The sequence below is a fragment of the Xyrauchen texanus genome, chromosome 16 (genome assembly GCF_025860055.1).
Source record: "Xyrauchen texanus isolate HMW12.3.18 chromosome 16, RBS_HiC_50CHRs, whole genome shotgun sequence".
NCBI classification, from domain to species: domain Eukaryota; kingdom Metazoa; phylum Chordata; class Actinopteri; order Cypriniformes; family Catostomidae; genus Xyrauchen; species Xyrauchen texanus.
The window spans coordinates 31,272,069-31,287,617 of NC_068291.1; the positions used below are offsets into that span (position 1 = coordinate 31,272,069).

At 37.1% G+C, this 15,549-nt stretch overlaps 3 protein-coding genes across 4 annotated transcripts in view; 2 read left to right on the top strand and 1 right to left on the bottom strand.

Annotated features, from left to right (window-relative positions):
- The window catches only part of ikzf5 (IKAROS family zinc finger 5), an 89,205-nt gene that overhangs the window by 25,485 nt on the left and 48,171 nt on the right, over nucleotides 1–15,549 (bottom strand). The gene's annotated exons all lie outside the window — the stretch shown is intronic.
- Nucleotides 3,092–5,389, top strand: hmx3a (H6 family homeobox 3a). Of its 2 annotated transcripts, none has more exons than XM_052144913.1 (2): nucleotides 3,092–3,620; nucleotides 3,977–5,389. In XM_052144913.1, exons 1-2 carry the CDS (start codon nucleotides 3,335–3,337, stop codon nucleotides 4,582–4,584), a joined length of 894 nt encoding a protein of 297 aa, XP_052000873.1. In that variant the 5' UTR covers nucleotides 3,092–3,334; the 3' UTR covers nucleotides 4,585–5,389. The 2 variants fall into 2 exon arrangements, with proteins under 2 accessions (XP_052000873.1, XP_052000874.1); XM_052144914.1 differs by having other exon boundaries at nucleotides 3,980–5,389.
- hmx2 (H6 family homeobox 2) lies at nucleotides 11,843–13,771 on the top strand. Its single transcript, XM_052144915.1, has 2 exons — nucleotides 11,843–12,240; nucleotides 13,020–13,771. The coding sequence occupies exons 1-2, from the start codon at nucleotides 11,976–11,978 to the stop codon at nucleotides 13,565–13,567; spliced, it is 813 nt and encodes a 270-aa protein (XP_052000875.1). The 5' UTR covers nucleotides 11,843–11,975; the 3' UTR covers nucleotides 13,568–13,771.

The window sequence follows — 15,549 nt, forward strand, 5'->3', positions numbered from 1 at the left end:
GCGGCGTCGGGTCATTGTCAGCGCGGGACGGGCTTTTCTCATCTTGCGGGGTCGTTAGACGATGATGGATGTAAACCTATAAAGTATCTAAACTGGACCTTTTAACAAACCATGAGCAATACTATCATTTCTTTAATAGAACCTGCTGACCGTGTCATTCCGTTGTGCCATTCGTCATTTTACCGGTGAAATAATCAATAACTCCACGCTCTGAAATAAGTAATCTAAAAGTCAGGGGACATTATATCTTCCCACTGGCAGAGAGACACAAAGAAACGAGACGGAGAATAATATGAAACAGCTACACATGGCACAAGTCCGCAATAAAGGCATTCACTGAACACTAATTCTAATAGCGTAGGCCTATAGGTTTATTTGTTTAACGTCCATAATTCCCGGATCAGACTTTTTGTGTGAACCATTTCTGCAGTGTAATGGATTGATACTATATACTATATTTGACCTTCTAACTCGCACCGAGTGAGGCTTTGTTAATAAAACCACTGAATTAGATATTAATCAATGGCATTCGGAAAATTCCAGTGAACTAAACTTAGGGATTTTACTTCAATAGTCTGCTTTTTCATTCAAGATAAACATGTATAGGCTACTATGTACAATTAGGCCTACTGTTTTATTATTAAAATAAAATTAATAAACTGATTCAAACTTGCAATAAATTTGTGTATATTGAATTGACATCTCCTGAATAGCCTATGATTATTGTCTATTTAACGCTGTCTAACGCCTTATGGCCATGGAACCAGACGAACAAACAATGAAATTAAACATGGTCAAATATAGGCCTATTTATATTTCTTAAAAAATAAAATAAAATCCAGGATTTTACTAGATTTAACAGTAATTTCTTACAATAAAATACTGTTTAAAATATTTTACTGTAAAATCAATGCAGGCTAAGTCATTATCTGTCACAACACTTGTTAACAAAAATTATTTACAAAAATAAAAAAATAAATGATGTTTGAATATCGCACTGCATTATGGGAACATGCTGTTTCGTTTGAAGTCACCATTATGGTGTTTAGTGCTCCCTTTGGACGGGACCTTATATTATTTATTTATAATTAAAATGCATTAGAAAGTAATGAAATAGTATCAATTTGAAGGAACAATAAGGAACGGATGTTTGCAATGCTAGGCTATATGGTTGGTTTTATCGCTCATTAACTTTTATCATGAGTTGTCAATCAGGCACGCAAGATATTAACACTCAGCATACACATTTCAACAATGGTGACAATTAACAAACACTGTATAAAAATACAGATGTTCATTGTGATTCTAAAACACAGCATTGTTACATTAAAGTAATTTACTGGGTCTCAACATTACCATGATATCATTGTGACCATTTGTGGCAATAAGACTAGTCCTTTATGAACCTGTTCCGCTATACCATTTACATAAAAAAATCACACTGGCTTCAGTAAGCTTTGTTCTGTTGTTTTGGCGCTACCACGAAACTTGACATATTTGGACTGCCTGCTAGATTGTAAAATAGCTAATAATAATAATAATATCATAATTATTTAATATCAATCAAATGTGTCGGCAGTTCTGATTATAATGGTTATACTAGGAACACAATAATAATAATACTTATTATTAGAAGAAGAAGAAGAAGAAGCTATTTGATACAAAATAGCTTGGACTGGCTTGGATTGCGGTCTGCTTGAAAGTTTGCTGTAATACTTTATGACCCATAGAGGACGCTCTCACCTCGTTCAATCATTGACTTGTAGCTTCCGATTCACTCTTGTTAATTATGTGATAAATCTGACGATCACCATGATCGCAGAACTCAACACAAACGTTTTTGTTAAAAGCTGTACATAATTGACAACTGAAGGTAGGTTAACTACTAATAGGTCAAATACACGTGTCTACAGTTTTCCCAGGAAGGATTTTTTATTTTTCTTGAAGTGACAATTGTTGCTACAGCTATGTCATCAATTTGAGCCACAGAATCTCACAACATTACCTATTGGTATTTTTTTTTTAATTGTAGTATTTTTTTTAAAATTATTATTAGTAGTGTTTTTAATTTATTTTATATTTGATGAGTGTGTTTAAATTAAAGTTTGTTCAACTACAAAGACTTGCCTCTAAAATAACTTTTACCGAAATTCTTTAAAAAATATATATTGTTTGGGCAGTGAGGAAAATGCAATGAAACATAACGTAATACAAAACGTTCTTAATGATTGCAATAAAAATATATATATATATATTTGGATTTATATTGGTATATAGGTCGACGAAAGGTTGATAGATAGAAAGAAAGAAATAAGATACAAAATTACGCATGGTTTTATTACTGTTGGTTTTAAAATATATGTAGCCTATAAGTAGCCTACTGCACTCGCAATGTGTTGTGCCTTTTAAAAATACATTAAATAGTAGCTATTTGTGTGTTTTACAATGTCATATAAAAGCAAGTACAATAGGGCTTAATTTGTAATGGAGTTTTTAGTTTAACACAGGCATATGTTCGTATAATTTACGATGTATATACTTTATTCACTTTATGCGATAATAGGCCTACATTTAGATTAGGCCTACATTTAGCTTGTAACATTTGTATTTATTTATTTGTATATTCTTCTTCTTCTTCTTCTTCTTCTTCTTCTTATTATTTATATTTCTTAGTGCAATTATATCTCCCTGGCCCTAACCGCAATTTACGTATGTCTTAATGTGTTATATGAACAAATATGTAAATATTCAAAAACGGCAACCTTTGACTTTGCAATACTCTTGGCCTAAACCAAACCACCTTTTCGCTATTGCCTTCATCTGAGCAACGCTTGAACTAAATCCGTGGTCCTTTGTGTTAATGGTCCGTCCTCATTTGCCACCTAATTTGACTATATAAGACCAATAACAGGGGAGAATTCTCAGCCCAGCAGCCAACGCAAAGCGTCTGGGAGGCCCCTCCTCTCTCCCGACTCTCCACTTCCCATCTCTCCCTTCATCCCATTTGCTATTGTACGTGCCCAATCGCCGTATACTTTCTGCATTTAACTCGGGTGACATTTTTATTTCATCATTAGCATCTGGCGCCAGACGGACGCGGTGAGCATCATTTTCACCAAGGAACCCTCGGAAGATGATCAGCAAGATTAATATTGTTTATTTCGCCCCGTGTTATTGTCTTTCCTTTTAACGTCAGTGCTGACTGCGTAAGTTCCCACTACTGGAACAGTTTGCCAAGGACCTTCAACCTGTTAACAGATTTAACGTTTACGTTTTTTTTTTTAACGATTTTACACGGTGGTCAAAATATTAGAACCCCGAATTTCAAGTGAATATGCCCGAAACAACCCAGGATACGTGTGCTGCAGTGAAAGACTCTCCATTTTTCATTAAAAATCTTCTGAATTCTGACAGTAAGCCATCAAAGCCCAAGCCTATTTTGGTATCAACTAAAGCTGGACTTGATGGCAGCTTCTCGCTCTCTCAGGTTGGGGAATTAAACTTTCCTCGCTTCGAATTGCCGACCCAACGCTTTGCGTTACCGGCTTATCTTGAGCGCGCCTCAGCATGGTGGTACCCGTACACACTCAGTGCATCTGCGCATCTCCACAGAACAGAAGGTAAGGGTTGATCTCTCCAAATTGTTCTTTAAAACCCCTTCATATTAAAGTGTGTGTCAATTTGAACTCATTGTAAGTAAGGATAGCGTGATTCTGCTTGCAAAAGTTGCTCACGCGTGTAATGCGAAGAAGAGTTTATACCTTTTGCATTAGATTATTTATATGTTTAAACGAAATAAGCAGGCTACAGAGTGCCTAAGCTGTCTTCGTTATTTGAATATAAAAGTGAGTGTGTTTTCAAGTTAAGAAAACGTTGTGTTATAGACAGCGAACTGAGTTTGTTAGTGACCTGTGAACCTTGATATGAATGTGTTTTTGAAAGAAAACTGATGCTAATTTGAGCTCTCTTATTGTAGCAGCACAGAAAGCAAGGGTATCGTCTCCGACCACAGGCACCGACAGAGATTCACCTGAGCTCGTGCTCAAATCCGACCCGGATGCCAGAGACGATGACGACGATAACAAAAGTGGAGACGAGATTGTCCTCGAGGAGAGCGACACCGAAGAGTCTAAAAAAGAAGGCAGCGTGGACGACTGGAAGAAAATTGACGACGGCGCTGACAAGAAACCTTGCCGGAAGAAGAAAACCCGCACGGTGTTCTCGCGGAGTCAGGTGTTTCAGCTGGAGTCCACCTTCGACATGAAACGCTACCTCAGCAGCTCGGAGCGCGCGGGCCTGGCTGCCTCGCTTCACCTCACAGAGACCCAAGTGAAAATCTGGTTTCAGAACCGCAGAAACAAGTGGAAACGTCAACTGGCAGCTGAGCTCGAGGCGGCCAATTTGAGCCACGCGGCTGCGCAAAGGATTGTGAGAGTACCCATCCTGTATCACGAGAACTCGGTCTCTGAAAGCGCCAACACTCCGGGCAACGTGCCCGTTAGCCAGCCGCTGCTCACTTTCCCTCATCCGGTTTACTACTCTCATCCCATCGTCACCTCAGTGCCTCTCCTCAGACCGGTGTGAGAGAACGAGAGATGTCTTTTTCTATGTAACTATGTAACTAATACCGTTTTACACAGACTTGAAAGAGAGAGAGAAAAAATGGGAAATGAAACCAAGAGACAAAGATATTTTTGTTTAGAAAATCATTTAAAGAAGAAAAGAAAAATGTACAAAGACGGACTATCATGCATTTGAGCCCTACATTTTTTGTTTTGTTTTTAAACTTATAAAAATACACATTAACTACACATAAATAAGGATTGTTTAGAGGCCTACATTTCTAATGTTGATGTTGGTGATTAATTACAATGACTTCGTTAATTTACTGTCGTCGTTATTATTATTATTATTAATATGATACGGATTTAAAAAAAAATGTCTATGAATATCATTGACAAATCAACTTGTTGACACGTCAAAGTAAAGTGTTTTTATACACATGGTTTAGTTTCTTTTTAGCACTGAAAAATATCACACAGCCCTGACTACTGATGTGCAATACTACTGTGTATGAATTATATATTTAGGCAACAGATTCATTTTTAAAACTCTTATTTCAGATCCTTTTTTTCCCAACCAAGTTGAGAAGGTAAACCGCTGAAAACCCTTTTGTGTCCTTGGTCCCGCGCGCTCAATGGACAATCATAGACTATAGCTTTTGATTTGACAGGATTGAAGTAACACACATTTTTTTTTTCTTTTTACTTTTGATCTATATTATTTACACATGTACAGATATAATGATAAGAATGGGGAAAAGGTGTCATTTGTACAGTAATAACTGATTTTTTTTTACACTGTATTGCTGAATTCTGTTGTGAAATAAACGGAGACTATAAAAGTCATACCTTGAGTGACTAACCTGACGCTGTTGCACGACCACCATGTTCAGGGGAATAACTGGGGGCCCTCAACATTTAGTAGCCATTCAAAATAAAGATGGACATGCTGCATGACTGATACACTCGAGAGTTGTGACAGACAGGATATGATGCTGATTGAATAAAATAGGCATGGATTAAGGAATCATCGTGGTTTACAAAACGGACCCAAGTTTATACTACACGTTTCCCAAACAATAACTTGTTTAGAGGAAACATATTTAAATAAATAATAATAATATATATATATTTTTTTTAAATAGTTCGGGGTGATTCTATTAACGAAATAGGCATATTAAAGGGGTTTCATTGGTTGAACATATTTATAATTTATTAGGCAAATGTAATAAATTGGTGGGCTAGTTTATGAATAGGCCTAAGATGGTAGCCTAATGTTTTTTTGATAGGCGTCACTAAAGATTAAAAATATAATTTTAAAAAAATATCCTCCACAGGGTGCGTATGATTAGTCCCGAGTAATTTTTAAAAGATTATGAAGATTGTTGTGTGATTGAATACATTTATTTTTTCTTTTTTTTTAAAAAAAAGGTAGTTAATTCAACCTTGCATCAAACCAGGAATTGTTTCACTTGCGCCTCAACAAGCTGAAATACATTACCATCTCAATCACGAGCAGAGGAAACTTTAAATCAAACTTAATTATTATATATATTTTTTTAAATGGCGTTGTCAGTAAGCTCGTGTAATTATCGGTGAGACCTGGCGGAATTGCATTAAGAGTTTTACCTCTAGTTGTGTGCGTGTTTGTGTTTGTGTGTGTGTGTGTGTGTGTGTGTGTGTGTGTGTGTGTGTGTGTGTGTGTGTGTGTGTGTGTGTGTCAATAAGAGAAAGAGAGGGAGACACTAAAGAGTGAAATCAGTATTCATCTGCTGTTGTTATGTGTTGTTTGAGTGTACACAACACTGTGGTCAAACACAAATAAGTAATGAAGAATCAATATTGTCAAACATGCGCAAAAACTGTGCCACGAATTACACAAAAAATGATTCCTGGCAATAGTGAGATTTACACAAATGGTTTCAATTAGATTTATTTAAATATGCTTAACTTTGCCAAATTACTTTTTTTTTTTTTTATTAATTCCAAAGCAAAATACAATTACAAAATCGTTTTTTAAAACGTGGATTTTGTTTATAAGTTTTAAAAATGTAAACTCCTAATTTAGTTTAATCAAATACGTGACGTTAAAGATATTTAAATATCACTTAATGTAATAATTTATTATGTCCTTTGCTTCAACGGAAGAGGTAATTGCAGTATTAGTATTAGCATAATTATAATTATTATTTTTTACTATAATTGTTATCATTATTAATTATTATGAATAATAAGATGAAGGGAACACTTTACAATAAGGTTATATTTGTTAACACTTGTTAAATAAGTTAGTTAACGAACTAATGATGAGCAATAATATTTCATCACTTATTAGCTTAAACTTGTTTCCTGATCATTTAAACAAATGGGCCTATTAATACATTATTACATTGACAGTTACATTAGAACAGTGCACTGTTCATGAACAACTGTACCGAATATTAACCAGTTTGATAAATATTATATTAACGAATATTAACCAAGATTAAAATCAAGTTCATTGTTAGTTCATGATATGGTAATGCATTTACTAATGTTACCACATAAAACCTTTTAGCAAATTGTTTTGATCATTTTGGCCAAAATTCTGCAGAACTATAACCTCGACAATATGTTGGTCTAGATTGTATGAATATAATCGTAAAAAAACCTAAATGACCAATGCATTAAACAGGGGCCCAGGATCGAGATAACTTTAATATGGGTCAGTCAAGCTCATCGACAAGCTTGCATTGGCCCATATTGCACTCTTCCTCTCCAAAGTCGAAATCAACTCTCTGCGTTGGGTCTAAGCACTCAGCCAGGAGCACATTCAAATAGCGACGCCTAATAATCATAACTCCCGTATTGACGTATATTATAATGCAAGCTCAGCACGAGCCCATTATGGTGAATTAATAGATCGCAGAGACATTATTGTCTGTCGAGTATTGATCGGGAAACGTCTGTAAAATATTGTTTCAAATCAAGGGCATTGTTAACAGTTTTTTTTTCTTCACTGATGGCTTACTGATGACCTTGATCCACTGTCATAAACTAAATATAACACTCAATAATTCCCATTTGACCATATCTTTATGTAAAGAAGGGAGGTGGGGTAAACAGATAAAATGATCTCTGAAAGAAGCAGCCCATTAACAGGCAGCTGAGAAGAAGCTTAATGGTGTACACATACACATGTGTATTTAACAGAACATGCGGAAACTGATTTTGGTGGGCATTTAATCAATCCCCCCTCCTTCTCTCAGTATTATTTTATAATAATTGCATTATTGTTTTCCTTGTGAATTTGATGTTGCTGTCAGCTCATCAAAGCTACAAAGCTGACAGAACGGCGATTTAATCATTTCGATAAAACAAAATACGTTTGGTTAGCAAGCCACTCATTTTCAGGCGCAAAGAATAACAGATAGCTTACTGCGTCATGGGATAGAAATGTGTTGGGGAAATTTTATTTCAGTGCTCTGCAAAGTACATTTACCCACAGAGAAGACCACGAGAACGTGAACCCCCTGTACAACGCTTGAGAGAGAGAGAGAGAGAGAGAGAGAGAGAGAGAGAGAGAGAGAGAGAGAGAGAGAGAGAGAGAGAGAGAGAGAGAGAGAGAGAGAGAGAGAGAGAGACTAGGCCTATTTGCTTAAAACTTTCTTGATTTTCTTTCTTGAGTGTGTGTTGTTTAGGAAAAATAATGTCCCACCTTTCCTATTTGCCTTTGTGATTGAAAGCGAGCATCAGATTTTCATCAAAGTTCTATTAAGTGAAACATAGGTTGCGGGGCAGCCTCTGATTGAAACAGTTTAAATTTTAATTGTGTTTTTAATTTGACATATAGTTGCGGAGAGGAATGACACCACAACGCCGAGGGGCGGTCGATTCGCTTAATTTCTCCCTCAGGGATTGATGAGTATATCAGAGCAGTAGATTGGAAACCCATTAAGACTCAATGGTTAGGTTGTTAATTGGATCTTGATGAATAGAAGCCCTTGGTTGAACTATACTGATCCAATCTTCTTGACTTTCTGTTTTCCAATAAATTACCCAATTCATTTCCCAGCCGTAGATTACATAAATTGTACTCCTCCAGGGCTTGAGCTTCCCGCCTTCTTGCTCTCTCTCTCTCTCTCTCTCTCTCTCTCTCTCTCTCTCTCTCTCTCTCTCTCTCTGCAGAACCATTTGATAAAAAATAAAAGACCGGCCTCAGAATCTTGAATGAAAATCGAAACATAATCAGCGTTTATACTTAGAAAATGTATTGATATCATTTTCTCCGGTAATTTCCTTATCTTAAAGTTGGACATGCCATATATCATAATACACACGTGTAAAGGGCCATTTGTTTAATATTTATCGAAGCTTGATTTTCAGATCAAAGGCGCACATGACTTCATCTGTCTTTCTTGTTGAAAGCATTCTTGCCAGAGCTCGGTCTATGTTCGGTTATTACCACCTGCTTTATGCTGCACTGACAGCACGTGCAAAATCACTGTTCTGCCGGATTTGAAAGATCTTTGCCTTTGTAAACGCGTGAAAGATTGTGCCATAAACGCTGTGTGTCCATCTTGGTAAACCTGCCTTGGTGCTTGTGTAACATATAGATAACAATGATAAGTTTGCCATCACAGGAAGTTAGGCCTAAATAAATACAACTTCGACACCTCATTGCAGATGGTGCATGTAAAGGAACATTTCTGCGATAAATACAAGTTAAGCTCAATTTACAGAATTTGTGGCATAGCCTAATGTTGATTACCACAAACATTCAATTTGACTTGTCCATCATTTTCTTTTAGAAAGCAAAAATCTTGGGCAATTAATGGAAGTGAATTAATGGGGGCCAATCCGTAAACGCTAAAATACTCACCATTACAAAAGAATATCCACATGACATATACAATATGCGTCTTAACGTGTTTTAAGTGTGATACAATCGCTTACTAATCTTTCCTGTGTAAAGCATCTTTGTTCTCACAACATAATGCCGTAAACCCCAAAACCCTAAAATTAGGGTAGGCCCTATAAAAACAACTTTACAGCTCAAACAAAACAGTTTAAACAGAAGAAAATGAACAGAAGTGCATTTAGAAAATTATAAGGTTCACGTTTCTGCATTTAAACCATCCAAAAATGGGCCCCATCCACTTCCATTACATTTTTGCTCTTTTTTTTTTTTAAAAGAAAGGGAGGAACGAGTCGAAATTATTTTTGTGAAAATTAACACTATACCATAAATGCCTTCGACTTGTTTTGAACCCGGAATATTCCTTTTACAGCGCACAAAAATGACCAATATGTCAATGAAAATTGTGATAGTGCCACATTTTCCCTCTAAACACGTAGAAAATAATACTGAGAGACGTCTACATACTGGTGCATAGTTTTTGTTTAATATGTCTAAAAGCCCTTTAAGCCATCCAGACTCGGTTGACAGGCGCAGCGTATAAAACCGGCTCTTTAACGATCATTGCGGATTTCACGCCTTATGTGAATGCGCCATAAATCTTAGGGCTGCTGTGATAGACCCTCATATTTTAGGCAGTAAACGACTATATGTGGGCATATGGTCTCTCACAATAGGTCTCTTTAACAACCGTTCCAAACAGAGTTGCAGATTGTGACAGTTCAACCACATCGTTTGCATCATCGTGTAGCCTACATTTAGTTCAAGCGTCTTACTTTCTGGGCCTTCATGAACCAAACATATTGTTAGGGGTTTGTTCTAGCCACGGGACACTGTAAATAAGAACGCGTGGAAAATATTTCCAAAAATATTTCCAATAATAATAATTCAAAACATTTTGAATGTGTTGCTATCTCTGGTATGGCCCAGTTTTTACGGTTTCAGTACGGCCGACCTTTGAAATTTGTAGTCGGTGTCGCTCAACCCTGGCTCCCTATGCTCCATTAGGTGTCCGCGTGCTGTCACCAAGACAAAGCCAGAGCATTTGTTAAGTGTCACCAACCTTTAGAAAACGCTAACGAGAGCTAATGTGGCAGAGCCACAGCTGCCCTCCAGACACGAGTCAGGGGTGGGGCGCCCCCCCGCCCCCCCCAATCAATTAGTCAATCAATTAAACGGGGTCCTGCCCGCAGAGGCAGTAGATTAGCCCGCCATAATGATCAAATTAATTCTTAAACGGAGATAATGGACGTGGAATGAGTTTATTATTTACAAGAAAAATGAGATAGGATCCATTATTAGGTCTTAGACTGTGTGTTGGATTATTTGACCAATTTGCCATTTATAGCTCAACACTAGTGGAATTTAAAACGACTGTTTAATAAGATATATGATTTTGAACTAAACCATGGATTCAATGATTCAAATGATTACGAGGATGGAACTGCCTCTGTACAGTTTATTGTTAGTTATTGATGTGCATTGACTTGAGAACTCTGGGCATGTACTCGTACGGCGAACAAAGAGCACTTCTGTGGATAAGCAGCATGGCCGCCTGTGCAGTGAGTTTGTTTGTGGAATCACAGTCTGCAGTAAATCTTTTTTTTTTTTCTTCTTTTTCTCAGTGTTTCTGGAACTATTTTTAATTGCATGGTCAACCATAAGACAAAAAATATTGCATCAAAGTTAAAGGTTTTGTAAACTTTTTTGTTTTGTGTCCCAGTTAGTTCATGTAACATTTTTCAAAAATGTCAAATATAGCCTATATGCCTATATGCGAAAAAATTACATCTCAAGGTCTGATCGGTATAATGTGTTATAAATAAATAAATAGGCATACTTTTGTCGTCCTGTAAAAAGAAAAATATGTTAGGCAGAAGCAAATTACTGAAATTAGAACAATAATAATCACAATTTATCAAACTGGAAAATACGAGGCACGTAAATGACAATGAATAATTATACACCCACAGTTTACAGAAAGCTAAAACAATGTTGTTTGTAATTTCACCTTCCTGTGCGATTCTGCAGGCAACCCTCCATCATATGCATGCTTGACACATTTTAAGAGATTTTCTAGAAAAAAAAAAAAAAAAAACTAAATTTGCCTAAATTGAGCATTGTACAATTAAACGATGACAAGCACCCAAATGTTTTGCACGAAGTTAATCACCATCGGGCGTTCAGCACTTTTCTTGAGCTCTTCAGGAACTCAACCTCTATAAAATTTGAAATTTCCGGGCGCGCTTTGAGCGCGTGATTGGCCAGCGCAGGTCTTACCTACATGCAAATGAGGGCACGTTCCACCCGCCTTGAGACCAGAGCGCGTGGAAGTAGAGAGGAATGCATTCGAACACTTTTGAGCCCTTCGAAAAACAACTTTTTTTAAACGTTCCAACAGCTTTAGGTAACCGTTTTCAAATTTAAGGCAAACACTCTCTATATGTAGCGAAACCTATTACCGCATTGGCATTTTATCCAGTTTAGAACATTTTTGGAACTGTTATGAGGCGAGAATGAATAATACGGAGGACAGTGGAAGCAAGTGCTCGCCTGCCCCAATTTCCAGCTTTACGATTCAGTCCATTCTGGGCACTTCTAACGAGGCAGTCCGGTCAGCTGGAAAGGACAGTCCAAAAACCCAACCGAGGAAGCGGACGTTGTCCGTATCATCGGAGGACGACTGCAGCGCCGGAGAGGACTCGGGCGACTGCTACTGCTCTGAGCCCGGTGTACCGGAGACTTGCAACCCACACCAGCCTTTGAACTTCTCCTGCCTAGGTAAGTGACATTGAAACTCCTTCAGTGTCATTTTACTATTATTATGAGATAATCGTGCTCAGTATAGACAGTCCAGATTTAACCTGTCATTTTATTTTAGTATAAGGAAGTCGATTTCTCACCAAACATCTATCACTTTAGAGGCAGTATAAAATGGACGGGGTTGTTTTTGTCACCATGCCTCTGTTGTAATGTCCCCATTACCACAATTGAATAAAACGCCAGTAGTGTTTTTATCCGATATATTATCGCGCCTCAGTGAACAGGGGAAAGGTCAAATAATTAACAGCGTGTTTTCTCCCGCATCCCGAATTTAATCGAGTCAGCTAATTGATTATGCCGCTCTCAGAGGCAACACTGCATTCGTCAATTGAGCGTTAAATGTAACGCGATTTAATTAATATCCCTCACCAGTGCGAATCATATTGTATTGTTTCTTTAACAGGGCACTTGTAAGCTTTCAACAGTCGATCAAACAGTCAGAGTTCAAATAAAATGAACTTTTGTGTAACGTATTGAGTAGTGGTGATGTTTAGCTTGTAATGACGTTTTTATTTTTTTAATTTTTTTATGAGGATGAATATTCAAAGTAATGTTTTGTATAACACTAAAAACAAATAAATATATTACGCATTTATTGAATTCACTCATGTGGTCAAGTGGCAAGAGGATATTGTCCATTGATGCCATTTGAACGAAAGCATGCAGTTTGAATGATTGCTATTCTTCAAATGTGTTTACAAGCGCAATTTACAATTTTTTGTGTTGCATCGGTGCAGGTGCCACTAAAGGACTTCTACCTGTGCAGGATGGGATAGACCGCCGGCCGTATTTGACACCATCCATACTACCGGATTACAAAGAGGAGCAAGAGCGAGCGTGTAGCCAGATGTCTCCCGTTTCTGATGATAGACAACGCGACGGCCCGGACAAACAGAGCAACTCCGCCAAAAAGAAGACGCGCACTGTTTTCTCTCGGAGTCAGGTTTACCAGTTAGAGTCCACATTCGATATGAAACGCTACTTGAGCAGCTCAGAGAGAGCGTGTCTCGCCTCCAGCCTGCAGTTAACGGAGACACAAGTGAAAACGTGGTTTCAGAACCGACGAAACAAATGGAAACGGCAGCTCTCTGCAGAACTGGAAGCTGCGAACATGGCGCACGCATCGGCGCAGACTTTGGTTGGGATGCCCCTCGTTTTCAGAGAAAATTCGTTGCTCCGGGTGCCGGTGCCGAGGTCCATCGCTTTTCCAACTCCCCTGTATTACCCGGGAAGTAATTTACCAGCTTTACCGTTATACAATCTTTACAATAAGATTGAATATTAATTTTTGCGCACAACGAAAGTTCCTCGATAAAGGATGACACACTATTACACACTAAAACGTGCAAAACACACATTTAAGTATGTTTGACAAAATTCATGTCTATTTATACCTCTTTATTTGGTGGAAAAATATATTTCTTATTATACAGCAATTAAACGAGTCTATGTGTAAAACACGAAGCAACACCTTTCTGTACATGTCCTATAAAATACACCATGTGTATAGCATAATGATTATTTTGTACTTTGATTTACATTTCTGTTTCCCTTTTTAACCGTTTGACACAGTATGGGGAGTGAAAAAGATTGAAATAAAAGTGTAATCATTCGATCCCTGTCTCTAAAATGAAAACGAACGAGATTTGGAGAAGAGCCCAGGTTCATAATGCAATTATTAATATTAGTATTATATCCAAGGCTAATATCAATACAGTGTATCGATCTAGGTATATTGTCCAATCAGTTTTATTAAATGTAATAACATTTCAACAATAAATCTGGCATTTATTCGTTTCCTGGCTTAGCTTGCAATCTTTTTGAATAATACTATTCCTTAAAATATTATGATATATAAATATATACGTAAGAAAAAAATGAATGAGAGCAATAACATTTTAAAAAAACGTTATGCAAAATTTTAAAGTGATGCCTCTTCCTCTAAACATATTTTTTTTTAAAAATGTTTTAATGATGCAGACTTGATTTTTTTAAACAGCTAAATTAATCCCAACAGTAGAAGGCCTAAATTATGTTCTTGTTACTCAGTCGACTCTCACAAAATGTAGTATCTTTATGGGTTACGTTTAGTATGGAAATGCAGACCCATTTTTAAAAAGTACACGACAGATCCTCATAGATTAAGATACATGTATAGAATACACTGACAGTGCTCTCTGTTCCGTGTGCTCATCAGAAATGTCACTAGCTAAAGACAAACATCCCGTTTGTTTTCAAGTGACACTGCGTCATGTAAAGTGTCCCCAGTTGATGCTTTCGCAATTAGAGATAATTACATGTTCCATGTCATACGAACACGCATTCAAACATACTCGGAGACAAGCGGAACGTCAAAAGCGCAGCGGGGCATCAGAGAAGCCGCAGTCAAGAATGACAGTGCTCGCGGTGCAATCTGATAAGACTCACCCGCTGTCAAATTACAAAGGGTGTAGTGGTGTCCTGTTGCACTGATTCCATGTTCTCTATACCAGCTACGGAGAAAGTTCATTATCAACACACACACGAGCACTCTTTCCAACGTGCCCAGATAAAAACAGACGACAACACAACACTTTGAATGGAATTCCACCCCTTCAAATATGTTCATTCTAAAAAAGTGCTGATTAAAGCATACAATTTTAAAGCACAAAATCAGGCTTTGTGTCTAAATACATTTTAGTAGAGCTTTATTCCCAGGTGTTTAATACTGTTAAATACTTTATTATTATTATTATTAAATTGTTTTCAATTTATATGTTCACATATGGCAAATATATGACAGAGATATAAATGTATATCTTCTATAGGCCTAAGAACTTGAAATAACTTCTGGATATAATTAGTACTTGTCATTTTCATTGGTTTTACATTTTATGATGTAAACACCGAAAGACCAAATATATCAGATGTCAGTGACTCCCTAAAGGCAGTATGGCCAGGGGCTCCTACTAGCTTGCTAGTAATACTGTTGTTGCTGTCTGCTTGATTGACAGATCAGATCAGGTCATACACTGCTAATGGCATGCACGTGAACATAAACAAAATACTTTAAATATCATCCTATAGGTTTTCAGTGTTTTCTTGCCAAATAAAAGTGCATACACTTCCATTCGCTGTTTTACACACCCATGTGTAGGTGAAATGGCAGGTATGAATGACAAATTTTAATAGCACAGCAATGAAAATGATTTGAAGTGGTTTGAAGAGGTGGAAGACAGTGTGAAGCAGATTTGTTGAGATGATATGTTGTGCCTCAGGATTCATCAA

Bases quoted from the DNA above. Each gene is read 5' to 3' on its own strand.
- hmx2 (XM_052144915.1), top strand. From the start codon at position 11,976: ATGAATAATACGGAGGACAGTGGAAGCAAGTGCTCGCCTGCCCCAATT. The intron at 12,241-13,019 runs GTAAGTGACATT...GCATCGGTGCAG, and splicing joins TTTGAACTTCTCCTGCCTAG to GTGCCACTAAAGGACTTCTA.
- hmx3a (XM_052144913.1), top strand. From the start codon at position 3,335: ATGCCCGAAACAACCCAGGATACGTGTGCTGCAGTGAAAGACTCTCCA. The intron at 3,621-3,976 runs GTAAGGGTTGAT...CTCTTATTGTAG, and splicing joins GCATCTCCACAGAACAGAAG to CAGCACAGAAAGCAAGGGTA.